We start from the raw sequence: 15,823 nt of genomic DNA, 5'->3' as shown, positions 1-15,823 counted from the left end.
GACTCAGCCACGACTTCTAATTATGCTACACTCATGACTTTGTATAAGTGGGTGTGCGAGAGGGCCATCAGACGCTCAAGCATGTGGTGTATGTTCATATGTGGTTGTGTGAGCTTGAGTAAAAACACAGCAGGGCAACTGGCAAGGCTTTCATCATTAGTAGCTTACATGCTGTCCTCATGAATTATGCAGACACAATAAATTGTTACGACAGGCACTCGTGATTGGAATGTCGTCTGTTTCTCCAGACAAGGGTGTATGGGCTCGGCTCCCCAAAAAGAACCAGTTCTTTCGGCTCTAGCGGCGACTCAATTTTTGAATGGCTATATTATCAAATTAGGTATAAAATCAATTGCTAATTAAAAAAAATACATTAAGTTGATCTTGCTTTGTTAATTCGCATACTCAGAATGCAATACAACATTAACTAGAATATTTGGGAATAATATTTTGAATATAGAACTATAGTAGCTGCGGCAATAGATGTAATTGACACACTTGTATATTAATTAACAAGCTTGTCTTTTCACCCTCTACTGTAGTAGGTGAACAGTGCACATGTGCCTAATGAAGACTGTGTTGTCTACCTGTATATGATTTTTTTTTTTAATTTTGAACAGTCCGCACTCTGTGCTCAGACAATCTTTGAACTTTAAAATATGTCTGTCACTACTAGGCAGTGCTCACTTGCATTCTCACATTGTCTACTTCTACTAGATCCAGACTGACAAGATGCTAATGGCGAACCAACCAGATATCGTGATCATAGATAAAGGGCAGAGGAAAGCCGATGTAGTGAATGTAGCGGTCCCAAGTGATGAAAACATCAGAAAGAAGGAACACGAGAAACTCGAGAAATACCAAGGGCTCAGAGAGGAGCTGGAGAGAGCCTGGAAGGTAAAGGTGGCAGTCGTGCCTATGGTGGTCGGAGCACTCGGGGCAGTGACCCCCAAACTAGATGAGTGTTTACAACAGATCCCGGGAACAACATCGGACATCTCCGTCCAGAAAAGCGCTGTGGTGGGAACAGCAAGGCTACTGCGCAGAACCCTCAAGCTTCCTGGTCTCTGGTCGAGGACCCAAGCTGAATGGAGGACGGACACCACCCGAGGGGTGATATATATATATATATATATAATTTTAACTGACTCAGCAGGTTTTGTCAACCTTTCTTATGTAGTTGGACAAAAAAATCTCAGTTCAAGTCCTTTTCCTCAAGCCATGACCACTTGAACGTGTTCCGAACACTCGTGTCTACTGCACGTATGTCAGGTTGCCTGTCTACCTGTTCGAACATTGCACTGGGGCCGTACCTGGCCGATCACGCATGAATTAGAAAAAAAACGCTCTTCAAATACTCGACATTCAATCATTAATCTGCCTTTTGTGTGCACACATGCACGTTTGTGGCTTCCGTTCTCACCGAATTTTTGAAATCTCCGAGATATGGCAAGGCAATGAGAATGCACGGGGGGGGGGGGGGGGGTGTTACTGTTACTAGTGTTCGTGCCTCAACGTGGGTATGCTTGTGAAAGCAAAACAACGAACTCAAACGCGTGTTCGTTCAAAGTTGTCAAAAGATATCCCAATTAATTTTAAAAATCAAGGCCAAGTACATTTTTTGTTTTGTTGTCATTACCAATGGGGTGAAACTAGAAGGCTGAACAAGGCAAATGCCCGGGACTGTAAAATAAGAGAGCACACAAGGCATTTCCACGAGTAGTATCAGTACTTCATAGAACAAACTCCATTCCTTTTATCAGTTAGGGGGGCTACACAATTTTAAAAATGAAAAATGGCTTACTCACAGACACATTTTTAAAACAGACAAATACCAGAGTTACTTATTCGTTTCATGTCTCAATTGATGAGCAGGGAGGCACCCCAGACACCCAATTATCTGTAGCAATTAAATGTTCAAATGTGTACCAATGAACATGCCGCTGATGTGAACCCAAACGAGGAGCGCCAGCGACGGGAATTGGAAATACACAACGTTAAATGCACTGCATGATTAAAGTAGTTGTGACGTTAAATATACTGCAAAGAGTATCACAAAAAATATTTCTCTTTAGAAATAGAAGCAATGACGTAATGTACATACACATACTGTATATACTGTACACAGACGACCATGGCATGCATGCACGCGAACACATGCACACACACTCCTAAATCCTACGTCTAAGAATAAATAGTGTGCAAATAGTTTGTAAACTTTGTCAAATTGCCATTAAAAGCACATTTGCATTGTTGTTGTTGTTGACATTTTATCGAAGGAAGGGACTGTTCATATGTTTTTGTTTTTGTTGAAGCAAAACCAATAAAAACAACACCGCAGTGTCCCACAGCGACCCGAAAGAAACGTTTTTTAAATGGAGTTTCACGCTCACAATTCCAAACTCAACATTGCCTTGACCGTCACCATCAGTCACAAACAATACAGAAACCATTTTGTATTTTGTCATTTACATTTTAAAATTATTAATTTACTACTTCAACAATTTACTGATGTACAGTCCAGATGTATTTGGTGAGTGACGGTTTGAATATTTTATGGTTTTATGTTTAACCTTAGACACTAAAACCGTGGATTTTAGTGTCAGAATTTGATTGTATAACTTCCCATTTAAATATTGATATGACGTAATCTTGAGTTCATGTTTTATGTTTCTTAAACACCACTACAGATGGTTACCAAGCCCCGGTAGCAAATTAGTCGTTGAAATGTTTCAGACTGTCATATTGATAAGCGCCGCCCTCAATGGTTGCGTTAATGTTGTTGGAGAAATAACTAATTTAATTTCTATTTATTTTGGCAAAAATAAGAGCCGCAAGAGAGGATCAATCTAAAGATCAATGTGTGTGAATGTGTTGCTGTGCCTATGAAAAATGTATGTGGAGCGTGTGTGAAATCCACTGACAAAAACAATCCTGTGCCCAAACAAAGCACAATTCTGGTTTTGAAATGCTTGGGAGTTGCTCTGAAAAATGAATGACATCAGTTTATTTCCTTAACTCTGAGATCTCTGAGATTGGCATCTGATGTAAAGTTGAGTGGTGGCGATAGTAGGGCTGAACAATTTTGCAAATCATTTAATTGTGATTTATTTTTTCCTCAATATTCCGATTTAATATGAAATCATTTTTTCAGTCCATTTTCTTTCTGTATTTTTTAACCAAGACCATTAATTAATTCATCTTTAGTATAACATACATCTATTTTTGTACATTTTAGAATACTAAGATAAAGGCAAATGAATTGACACACGAACACAATCCCACTCACCCCCCCCCCCCCCCAAAAAAAATACAAGCACACGTTAAATACAGGACACAAATTTACAAGAAACAGACCATGATTTTTATTCCTTTGACCAAGAGCATGTCGGGCGCCCAAGCAGGACCACCCACTTCCCAGCTGACGAGATAATGTGTTTTGTAAGGCGTCTGTCTCAGTGTGATCTTAAAACAAAATGTCAACTGACTCTTTCATTCTTTGTCTGTCTCGGCTAAACCTGCTGTTCAAAGTCTCTATTGTGGCTTGCAAAGTACTGGTATTCCTCCTCTTGAACTCTTCCACATTTTATCCCATTTTTTTTCCAATTTGGTGTTTCATATGACAAACCCAAAGAGTGTATGTGAAACAAAATTGATCTTGTTTTCAAATATTTGTACAAATAAACATCTGAAAATGTTGGTGTGCAAACATAATAAGCTTCCATTTGTCAGTACTATCTCGAAATTGTTTTTTCTGCAATCACAATTGCAAGTGGTTAGGGGCTTGCAGTTTTGCACGCTTGGCAAAGTGTTTGCCCATTCTACTGTGCAAAATAGCTGAAGTTCAGTCAGAATCGATGGAGGACATCTACAAATATACATTTTATAGTGTTGTCACAGATGTCACGGTGTCTGGACTTGGATTGCGCCATTCTAAAACCTGGGTACAGTATGCAATAATCTAAAATCATTCAACTGTAGCCCTGGGCAATATGTTTCAGGTTGTTCTCCCACTTAAAGGTAAACCTCCACCCGAGTCTTTTGCAGACTCAAACAGGTTTTTTTATCCAAGCTCGCCTTGTTTCTGGTTACATCCTGCTGACATTTCTTGTCCATGCTGGAGAAATGCTTCCCTCTTTAGGTTTCGCAGTGGGGAATGGTGTGTTTAAGGCAAAGGTTTACCAACGTGAGCACCGGGTGGTCCTCAAGGACCACATGAGTAGCCTGTGGACCTGTTCTAAAAATAGCTCACCAGTGAGACGTTGTTTTTGTAGGAATGGTATCGGAGGTCATTTGAGCAAATTTGTTAATTCACAAGTGTGTATCAAACTGCTAGCCCTTTGTATTAATGAAAGCCCAAGTGGTACCAATCTGCCACGATAAAAGCCGGGGGCCTTCGATCGGCATTATAGAGAGCATCTTCACTGACTGGACCGGTATATGTGTTTGGTTTGCTCGTTGCACAATAGCAGACAGGAAGGCTCTCCAAAGGATCATTAATATGGCCCAGAAAATCATTGGTTGCCCTCTGCATTCCCTCGATGAACTATACAAATCTTGTTGCCTCATTAAGGCGCCAATGAGGAACAAGGACATTTAGAAAGAGAGTTCTATATTTTATTTTATTGGCAAACACCACCTCTGTATTAAAGACATTAGCTGATGTTGGTGTTTTTTTGGGGCTACTTGTTGGTTTATTAATGTCATATTGATGCTCTTTTATTTTGTTTCCGATGTAATTTATTATGGTCTGGTTTTTAATTATTTATCATGCACTGTGAGAAGCACAGTTTGCATGTTCTCCCTGGGCCGGCGTGGGTTTTCTCCAGGTACTCCGGTTTCCTCTCACATTCCAAAAACATGCCTAGATGTGAGTGTGAGCGTGGATGGTTGTTCATCTCTGTGTACCTTGCGATTAGCTGGCAACCGGTTCAGGGTGTCCCCCACCTACTGCCCAAAGACGGCTGGGATGGGCTCCGGCCCCCCCCCACCCCCCCGAGACCCTTGTGAGGATAAAGCCGATCGGAAAATGAATGAATTAATGAATGTGAGAATCACTTCAATTTCGTTGTTTCAAAACAATGACAATGAATGACAAAGACGTCCGTTCATTCACTCGTTTATTCAGGTCGCGCTCGCCTTCAAAAAGGTTGCTGAGCACTGCCTTAGTGTTTTCTGGAACAAGGTTTAAGCCAAAAATTTGTTTGTTGTTATTTGACTTTCACATGTTAACCCATGTTTTCCATAATTGCAAATGGCACCTCCTTTTTTCCCCCACAATTTAGAATGCTCAACTCATAGAATCTCCCACCTTAGATTTGGATCTCTGCAGCCTATGACCTCTTTGATGCTTCCCTGAGCAATGATAGTCGCCCAGCTTGTCAGTTTAAAAGAACAGAACATTTTAATGGAATTGCCGTGTGCCATGCACTGTAGAATTTCAAATTATGTGAGATATTATATGAGATATTAATGACCTTAAAGCTTTTTGATCAAAGGCGTTGTGAGAGCAGCAGCCTGCTTTAGCAACTCCATCTCACTGTTGACCTTTCCTTTTCTCTTTTCAACTTGTTTATTTTTGTTTAAATATCAGTGAAGCAAGACTACTTTCTCAATATGGACACAACATTTGTACTGGATCAGGGCCCCATGGCACTTGGTTATTGTTGGGATCAGCAGTTAGCGCTCCATGCTAACACTAACTGCTCCCAGAGCACGACCTGACATTTACAGTGAGATGAGGAAGACGAGATGGGGATGTTGTGCTGGGCAAAGCATCTACCAATAAAACTGATGCCCTTGGGCTTGTCCATCTTTTATTTTATAAAACACTTTTGCGTGTGCGTGTTTAAAACAAAAGAAGTAAACACAACATATCAAATATGGCCGTTTAGATTTCAGAAACACAACTGTAAGTGCATTGTAAGGCAGGATACTGGAAACAAACTACATTCATGGACCGTGGATAAAAAATACCGCAAAATGCAATTCAAGGCATATCCTCTTGCTTTAATCATGGAGAGTGAATTACAAACTAGCTATTTCAGGCCTGAGAATTTCAGAGTAATGATCGCTTCCGGTAGTGTGTCGTTTCCGTGGGATCATTTGTACGGTACCGAAAAATTGTTTCCCATAAAAAAGTCACTGCGCACTGGTTGACTGTACACGATAGAATCTCTCCTCTCCTGTGTGATCAACGTGATTTCACTGTGCCTGTATGTGTGCTTGTGGTGTGGAGTGTGAATGTTTTTCTTCTATTCTACTTTCGTTTTGTTTTTATTAAATGGTGGGGGTGAGGGGGACAGGAAACATTGTGTGAGCATGCGGGTTGCTATTTTAGTCTGCACGTTGAGAAAGCGCGTGTATGATGGACAGAGATGGCGGCAAAAAAAAACCACAGAAAGGTGTATTAATCACTACATTTAAAAAATGGGAATGCAGTCAGATATTTCTTTCGAACCATCCAAAGAAGGGCGTATTACCACCTAAAGAATGTCACCGGACCCCTGCTGGACCCTCTTCAGGTAGGCAAACTGTGTTAATTGACAAAGTTAATTGACAAAGCACCTGCTCTGGAAGGCACCACGAAAAGCAAATGGGTTGCAATGCATATTTCAGGTTTGCATGCAGCGAGAAAGGCCTTTACTGAAGCGAAATGTTCAGAGAGAATACGGAGAACACTCAAGAAACGGCTGCGTCACACAGATGAGAAGTATGAACTGGGTGACAAGCGGTTGGACTGTCCAGAATGGAAAGGGCCAGGGGTAGTCATTGGACAAGATGGTGCTGTTGTATTTGTTCGACAAGGGGGCACCTGCATTAGAGTTCATCACCTCAGACTAAACAAGGTTACTCAGGAACATGATGTTGATCCACAGACAACCTGTGATAAAGAGACCGACAGCAAGCAACAGTGTACCACTGAGGAATTGGAGTTGGAAGAAGAAGGGCCTCTTGCTGAGTACATAGAGAATGATCCATTGCCAGCTGTGGCAGACACATTGCCAGCTGTGGCAGACACAAGGGCTGAAGGACAAGAGCATGACAGAGAAACCAAATTGAAGACTGGTCAAATTGTAACATTCAAAACCACAGAAACAAGTGCTCAACAAACAGCGAAGGTTTTAGGACGTGCAGGGAAAGCAACCGGAAAATATAAAAATTGGTACTATTTGGAGCTTCTTGAGCCTGCTGGAGTGGCTGGCACCAGCATATCCGCAGATGTGTCACAATTAGAGAATCTTCAAATTCAGGTGGATCAAAATGTATTGGACATCAGAAGTGAGGATATATATGTGGTGAATGATGTATTATTTGATGACGCCAAAACAAGTGAAATACAGAATTGGAGACAAAATGAAGTGTTTGAGGTAGTTGACGACAAGGGGCAGAGGTGCATATCCACCCATTGGGTGTGCACTCTGAAAGAGACAGTGACTGGTGTGGTACCAAAAGCAACACTGGTAGCAAGAGGATTTGAAGAGCTGCAAGTTGCAGAGCTACAAAAGGACTCGCCTACTTGTGCCACAGAGTCACTGAGGCTTCTTGTAGCAGTGATTTGTCAAAAACAATGGACACTTCATTCGATGGACATAAAATCTGCATTCCTGCAGGGCATGGACCTATCCAGAGACATTTTTGTCAAGCCTCCTCTGGAAGCTAACTGTACGGGGAGGCTTTGGAAGTTAAAAAAGTATGTGTATGGTCTGGCAGATGCATCTCTGTATTGGTATAACAGAGTGAAGGATATAATGGTTGGTGCGGGAGGTACTATTTCCAAAGTTAACCCGGCAGTGTTCTACTGGTTGGACAACGAAAAAGAAGTAACTGGGGTTCTTGCTTGTCATGTTGATGATTTCATTTGGGGTGGATCTCATATGTTTGAACTGACTGTCATGGTGCATCTCAAAGAGAAATTCAGTGTTGGTCGTGAAGGTCATGATAATTTTTCTTTTGTGGGTGTAGATTTTGTAACCTCTGACGACAGGGTAAAAATACACCAAGCCACGTACATCGGGAATTTACAGACTATACATCTGACACCATCGAGAGCAGCTGAGCAAGCTTCACCTGTTACTGATGAGGAAAGAGATCAGCTACGGTCGAAAATAGGGCAACTTTTGTGGGTTGCAAGACAGAGCAGACCTGATGCCATGTTTGATACCAGTAATCTGGCTGCAAATCGCAAATGTGCTACCATACAAACAATTCATGAAGCAAACAGAGTTGTGTCTAAACTTAAGGCCAAATCAGTTGAGTTGAGCTTTAGACACCTCGGTAAAGACGATAGCCTTAAGTTGGTTGCATACACTGATGCGTCTTTTGCAAATCTCCCTGATGGGGGCACCCAAGGTGGGCACTTTGTTGTTTTGATGGGCGAAAGCGGCCAGTTTTCTCCCATCTTGTGGCAGTCAAAGAAAATTAAGAGAGTTGTCAGGAGTACACTAGCAGGTGAGACATTGGCTATGGCTGAGGGAATTGACAATGCCATTTTTCTGTCAACATTATTCTCTGAGCTACAGTATATGCCGATAGTGCTAACCAACCTGTGCCGATCATTTGTGTCACCGATAATCATTCGCTTATGGAGGCATTGAAATCGACCAAGTCTGTTGCTGAGAAAAGGCTACGCTTGGAAATCAGTTCTATTAAAGAGCTGATCCAATCAAAAGGAGTCCAACAGGTACTATGGTCAAGTACCAAAGATCAATTGGCCCACTGTCTAACAAAAAAAGGAGCATCTCCGGCATTGTTACTCAAGGCTCTCTTTGGAGGGCATTGGACAATTAAATGAACCGACACACTGTTCACTATACACATTATGCTTTCAAATGTAATGTTCAGTCCTGCTTTTTTGAGCAGTACATTTTTTTGTTAAAGAAGAGACTGAGATTGTTGTTTTATTTTTAGTGATAACCTTTACAATAGTAGAATGTTAGGGGGCAGTGTTGCCTGGGGTAAGGGGGTATATAGCACAGGTTTTGTGTAATGTGTGGGAGGTGATCCTTTTGTGGGTTAAGGTGGAGGGTCGCAAAAATAAAGAGTTCTACGACCATCATACAAGTGGAGTTATTATTCTGATTAACATGCACTACATCCTCGAGCACATCGACACCACAGGGACCTACGCAAGGATCCTGTTTTTGGACTTCAGCTCTGCGTTCAACACCATCATCCCAGACCACCTCACCCCCAAACTTCTCCAGCTCGGTGTGTCCCTTACGATCTGCCAGTGGATCCTCAGCTTCCCGATGGGACGGACAAAACAGGTGAGACTGGGAAGAACAACATCATCAACACGCACCACGAGCACTGGAGCCCCACAGGGATGTGTCCTCTCCCCACTGCTCTTCTCACTCTACACAAACGATTGCACCTCAACAGATCCAGCTGTCAAACTCATAAAGTTTGCAGACAACACTACGGTCATCTGTCTCATCAAAGACGGCGATGAGTCTGCGTACCGACAAGTGGAGCAGCTGGAGCTCTGGTGCAAACAACACAACTTCGGGCTGAACACGCTCAAGACTGTAGAGATGATAGTGGACTTCAGGAAACATCCTTCACCACAGTTGCCCCTTACACTATCCAACTGCCCTGTCTCAACCATCGAGACCTTCAAGTTCCTGGGAATCACAGTCTCCCAGGACATGAAGTGGGAAATCAACACCAACTCCATCCTGAAATGGGCCCAGCAGAGGATGTACATCCTGAGGCTGTTGAGGAAGCATGGCCTGCCACAGGTGGTGCTCCATCAGTTTCACATGGCAGTCATCGAATCAATCCTGTGTTATTCCATCACGCTTTGGTTTGGGGCCGCCACAAAAAGACAAAATCCTACTTCAACGGTCAGTTCGGACGGCGGAAAAAAATCATTGGCACCTCCCTACCCACTCTTGAGGACTTACACAATACAAGAATCAAAACAAGGGCACGGAAAATCCTACTGGATCCACCGCACCCTGCCCACCACCTTTTCCAGCTACTCCCCTCAGGCAGGCGCAACAGATCCATGCGCACCAAATCCAGCAGACACTTAAACAGCTTCTTCCCTCTCGCCATTAACTCCGTAAACAGTCACTGACGTATACTCCACCGCACCAGATACTTTAAAGCGCAAAAGGACATCTGCACAATTGCACTCTTCTTGTACAACAAATACTGCTACTGGTCATTTTAAACTGGTTCACTGATTTCCTGCACCAACTGTACAACTGTCATAGTATTGTATTCTACCACCGATCACTGTTGCTCTGCTTGATACTTTGCACATTGTCTCACAGTTGTCACTGTGTGGTACCAGTCCGCTGGCTCCGGGTCGATCACGATTGACGTATTGGTCACCCCTACCTTTAAAGCTGACTAGCTTAGCGTTTAGCACTGAGCACCGTTATTTGCGCACGAGCAGTGATTCAGTTGTCATCTGATTGGTTGCCCTGTTTGACAATCATAAGCGCTAAGCACCGTTATTTGCACATAAGCGGTGATTTAGTTGTCATCTGATTGGTTGCCCTGTATGTCAATCAAGTGACAGGCTTGATGATAGGCTGACGTCGTCAGTTCTGTGTATTTAGCACCATTGTTTGAAAGGCTGCGCCACCACCGAGGCATTTGTCACTTGTCATGAGAAAGCCCGGGAGCCGCATTGAACCAACCAAAGAGCCGCAAGTGGCTTGCGAGCTGGCCACCCCTGAACTTGTTGTTTCTTAACATCCTAAATTAGGAGTTGAATATGATTCCAGAAAGTAGTTATGTTGATGATGGCTTACCAACTACCTACGTAAGACAATACAATACATCTTTATACAAAAGCACGGCAATAAAAACTGTGATAAGGCAAGAAGAAATTTCAAAAAGACTGCAGGCTAACTTCAAAATAAAAGTCTACTATGGCTATTGAATTGCTGTCATTTATAGAGGAATAATGATGTATTTTATTTATCATACATTTGTACATTATTAATAAAGAATTGATTCTGCTTAGAACGAAGAATTGCTTATGTTTGCAACAAAGAACTCAATGAAATAAATGAGAGCGCGACCAGGGAGATCCGCGGGTGACATGAAGAAACTGAATCTACTGCTTCTCCTCATTCCCCCTCGCGGTATTGCTACCAGAATTGAGTGTCATCTCTCCTCAGTTGGTCTTTATTATGAATGACTAATTGATAACTCTCGGGGTGTTCACACATCACACATTTGCATCGGTTCTGCACCGATGTAATTTGTTGCCATACTGTATATCTTATACTAGTGTACATTTTGTGGAGCGTTCACACATATAAAGCTGATTACTGAAGAGAAGTGTAGCCCACTTGCGTTCACACAGGAGTTTCTGCGGCCGTGCAATACGATAGTAATAATACGGAAATAAAACATACGCATGTATGTGTACTTCCCTTTCCCCGCCTTGTTTGTGACATATCGAAAAACCATGGTTTATACTTCTCCAGACAAATAAACGCTGTGGTCTATCAGACACAGTGAAAGGATGAGAGAGGCAAAGGAAAGAAGTGCAAAATACCCAGGATGCAAGTTATGCAATACCCGTATGTAATCAACTCTTCTTACGCGTAGCGAGTCTACCCCTGTTGCGTTCACACGTCCCATTTTATATCTGTGCCGCCCCGCAAACTAGCATTTACTCCGGAGTAAATTTTTAAACCGCCTCCTGAGCAGGGTTAAATATGCCCCACTTTAAGCTGTTTTCAGGGGCTACATCGGTATAACTTTGTACGTGTGAACGCTCTATCTGACAATTTATTATTTAGCTTTTATTTTGAAGTTAGCCTTTGTATTGGGAGTGTGTTACATTCGCAGTATGTTTGCAGCTTCCTTGGCTTTTCGGAGCGCCAACCTGTATAAACTACCAAAAAAATCCTTTTCAAGAGCAAAAAATACTTATAACATACCAAAGCATTTTATATGTCAAAATAACGGCAGAAAAAAAAACAAAATTTTCAATATTTATTGTAGATCTCCATAATACAATGTCTGGTTAATGTCTAATCATCATTCTACTTAGTAGCATTACTGTCTTCAGAGTTGTATTCCTGCGTTACTTTTTTCACACACTCCCAAAAAAAAACTTAAATTTTCAGAATCCGTATGATTTGTGCAATATTTCCCGTTTCCTTGCCTCACAAGAATCGAGAATCATTATTCATCGTCTGCTTCTTCCGATCACATAACTGCAGCCAATGGCACTGTGTAATCGTTCAAAGTGAAGCAAGAGAAAGGTGCTACAAAAGTGATAAAATATGGATGAACCAACGCAAAAGAAGAGAAAAACTCGCCAATGGACGCCATCTGCTAGAATGGGAGACAAACACCGGCGAGTGTGCTGTATGGATTAAACCACCTTCAAAAGGAGCACAGTCCTCCTCCTGCGTGCCCTGTAGAGTGAACATTAAAGTTCTGCGTCTGGATTTTCTGTTGCCATTTTTTATGCTTGTGTACATATAATAATGGAAAAAATAGGTTCTCTATCTTTTATTTAATTTCTGTTCATGTACATAGGCAAATGCAAAAACGATAATAAGTTCTCTGTGTTTACATGTTGTCTACCATATAGCAATGCAGTCAGTACAGGCATTTTCTCATGTCATCCATCCATCCATCCATTTTCTGATCCGCTTATCCTCACAAGGGTCGTGTGGCGTGCTGGAGCCAATCCTAGCTGTCTTCGGGCAGTAGGCGGGGTCCACCCTGAACCAGTTGCCAAAAAATTGCAGGGCACACATTGACCAACACCCATTCATACTCATAATCACACCCATTCACACTCATAATCACACCTAGGGAGAGTTTAGAGTGTTCCATTAACCTGGCACGCACATTTTTGGAACGTGGGAGGAAACCAGAGTACCCGAAGAAAACCCACTCAGGCTTGGGGAGAACATGCGAACTCCACACAGGAAGGCCGGAGCCAGAATGGAACCCTGCATCTCTGCACGGTGAGGCCGACAGGCTAACTAGTGAACCACCGGGCTGCCATTTTCTCACGTGAGAAAGATAAACACAGAAATCAGGAAGTCTTTTGGAATGGATACACTGACAAACTCTCTCCAAGTCAAGGACTGTGAACTGAAATGCTATGAAGTGGAACTATCAAAAGGGATGATTGAAATGGCAAAAGGTGCCACTTACACATACAACAAAGATCACATTGAAATGAATTGCTGAAATTTTGACAAATAACAATAAATCTTATTTCAAAGTGTGCTTTGATCGCTCCTGGTTAGATTTTGACAATAAAGGTATCAAAAGACTCATTTACGTTTTAAGAAGAATTTCATTATGTTGATAGTCCACGCGATACGAATGATGTAGGATCATTTACCAGTCTGTAAGCGCAAATATCAACTCTTGGAAGATGACCTACAGCCTCAGACTGACAGGTATGTGTTAATCCCTCACCATGATTGTGTATTTTAAATGTGAGAATATCGCTCAGGAATTACACGTGATAATCCCAGAAGGAAGGTGCTTTCTCAATGTCAAGCGCAGAAGAGAGGATGCTATTTTTCAGTGCCTTGGATAGGTCATGCAAAGGAGCAGTTTCTTCAATAGATTGGATGATTCACAAGCGAGTAAGAAAAAAAACACTGCCGCTTCATTAATCTGCGCTGATGCAAGAGCTTCTACAATGGATGGGAAGACCATGAATACACATGTCCTCTCTCATCTCACCTTTCTCTATTATCTCAGCTTTTTGTTTGAAAAAAAGTAGTCTCTGCTCCCTTGACAATGATTTTTTTTTAATCCTTCATTGACCTGCATGATGTTCAAAAGAGACAAATAGATTATGATAAATGTAATGTCGTCACAAAATTCTCATTAAATTGCTTTTGGGCATATTATTAAATCCACAAATTGGTGTTTCCTGAACATATTCCACCTATTTGCAGCCACAAATTTGGATTTGTGGACTGCCATTTTAGCATGTTGTTTGTATATCTAGATTTTGTCTTCAATTCACTTTTTTTTCCACTCCATCGTGTTTACTGGGTTTTAAACTGAGACTAAAGGGGAGTCAGAGCCACACCTCTGCACTTCCTCGACTGCTGTAAAACAACGACCGCTGCATCTTAAAGTTTACTCAATCAATTTTCAGCAATTAATCCATTTCACAATCTGAAATTACCCATTTCCACATCCCGAAAATTCAAACAAAGGGTACCTCTGCTTGTGCACATGTGGAAGCAACAGTTGTGTCAGGAGACTTGTTCACGTACTGTACTGTATGTGTGTGAGAGCGATGCACAATCACAGGGCGTGTGACCCCCTGGGCTTTTTTTCACCTGATCTTACCTTCTGCTGCCTTCTGGCCATGTCAGTGGGTTGTTTCGCGTTAAACGGATATGCGATGCAGCGCATAACAAACACGTAGAGCTGGAGTCTCTTTTTTCTCTCCTCTTCCTCCCTCTGCATCTTCTCAATATCCTCCTTCTCCTTGTCGCTTCCGACCGACGGGCTGGGGCTTGAGGCTCGCCCGCCACTGCCCGCTCGGCCCCGCGGCTGCAGCCCACCCGCGCCGCTGTGGCCGTCGGTGTCTCGGCTCGGTGAGGGCCGCGCTCCTTTGAGGCTTTTCGGAGCCGCCACCTCCTTGCGGTGTACCTCCAGGATCTCATCCCCTTCCTCCTCGCTGGAAGACGGATCTAACATGCTGCTGAGTCTTGGACGGAGGCGACACCTGCTAGGCTACAACTCCACTACCTCAAGAGGAGGACGCTTCACAGCTTCAGAGAAGGAAAAGGAGAGGTGGGGGCGAATCCCCAGGGGAGACGAAAAATGTTGCTTCTTTCTCAGATAGGAGGAGAAGGGGGGCGGGGGGGGGACTGCCGTAAAACGACTCGACAAAATTTGTTTTAAAAACAAAGCAAATACAAACTACAGGATGCAGTTGGCGTGACGTTGTGGAACCAGTTTCCTATCTTTTAACTGTCAATCAAACGCACGCGAAGAGATTCATGAGGAGAGACCACATTTGGGGGAGGGGTCGCACGAGAGAAAGCAGGACGATATTGACGATGCTAAGAGCTGGATGAGGAGGAAGGGCTTGGAGATAACAGCGTTGCCGGGACCTGCTGCTCTGGGGTCAGTTTGAGCAGGATTTGAGCAGCACAATGGCCACCTGATGATATGCGCGCGAGTGCAGGAAGTCAGCTTGAGAAGGCACAGATCGCACGAGTACGTGCGTGTGTACGTGCGTGTGTTCGGGAACTCGCACCGCTAAAAGAGACATTATTATTATTATTGTGCATTATTTTGTGAATGCTTGTCGGGGTTTTCCAAAATGACCCATGGTTTTATTTCACTTACGTTATGTGGAAAATTACATGCGTTTTATATATTGGTGGGTAAGGTATGAAGTTGGATTTGTCTACTCTACACAATGTCAAAATGTTTGTAAACATAGGCATAGGCAGGGCACAGGAAAAAGTGTCTAACGTACACCGACCTGGACGGAAACGTGAAGTTGCCATTGCGGAGTAAAATTATTTTGACTAGCAAATACGTTCGAACGTGCTTGTGAGTATGTTTGAACCTCTACTTGGACACATACCATGTATCCCCACTACACTCTTTCTAAACTACAACTTGGAATTTTAACAAGTGTATGGGACGGTTACTTTTAAAATGTATTCTGATACAGTTTCTAGTTACCTGTTAAAATATGTCGTTTGTAACATAATCCAAGTACCACAATATTAAGGGAATGTAACTTGATTCATTTAATTCCTTTTTGTTTCCGTCAATTCCAAACATGATAATGAGGATTAAAAAATGACTACATAAATAAAAATACTGCTACAATATA

At 42.5% G+C, this 15,823-nt stretch overlaps 1 protein-coding gene across 22 annotated transcripts in view; it reads right to left on the bottom strand.

The window, feature by feature from the left end:
* Nucleotides 1–15,188, bottom strand: part of cadpsa (Ca2+-dependent activator protein for secretion a) — a 187,171-nt gene extending 171,983 nt beyond the window's left edge. For 5 of the 22 annotated variants that reach the window (XM_052075012.1, XM_052075017.1, XM_052075014.1 and 2 more), the window contains exon 1: nt 14,314–15,186. In XM_052075012.1, the coding sequence (XP_051930972.1) occupies nt 14,314–14,667 (354 nt within the window). In that variant the 5' untranslated portion in view covers nt 14,668–15,186. Of the gene's footprint in view, nt 1–14,313 lie in introns of all 22 variants that reach the window. The other 17 variants (XM_052075021.1, XM_052075025.1, XM_052075034.1 and 14 more) reach the window with 10 other exon arrangements.
* Nucleotides 15,189–15,823: the final 635 nt, after the last annotated feature.

Source organism: Hippocampus zosterae, chromosome 9 (genome assembly GCF_025434085.1).
Source record: "Hippocampus zosterae strain Florida chromosome 9, ASM2543408v3, whole genome shotgun sequence".
NCBI lineage: Eukaryota > Metazoa > Chordata > Actinopteri > Syngnathiformes > Syngnathidae > Hippocampus > Hippocampus zosterae.
This window is presented reverse-complemented; position numbering and strand designations above follow the sequence as displayed.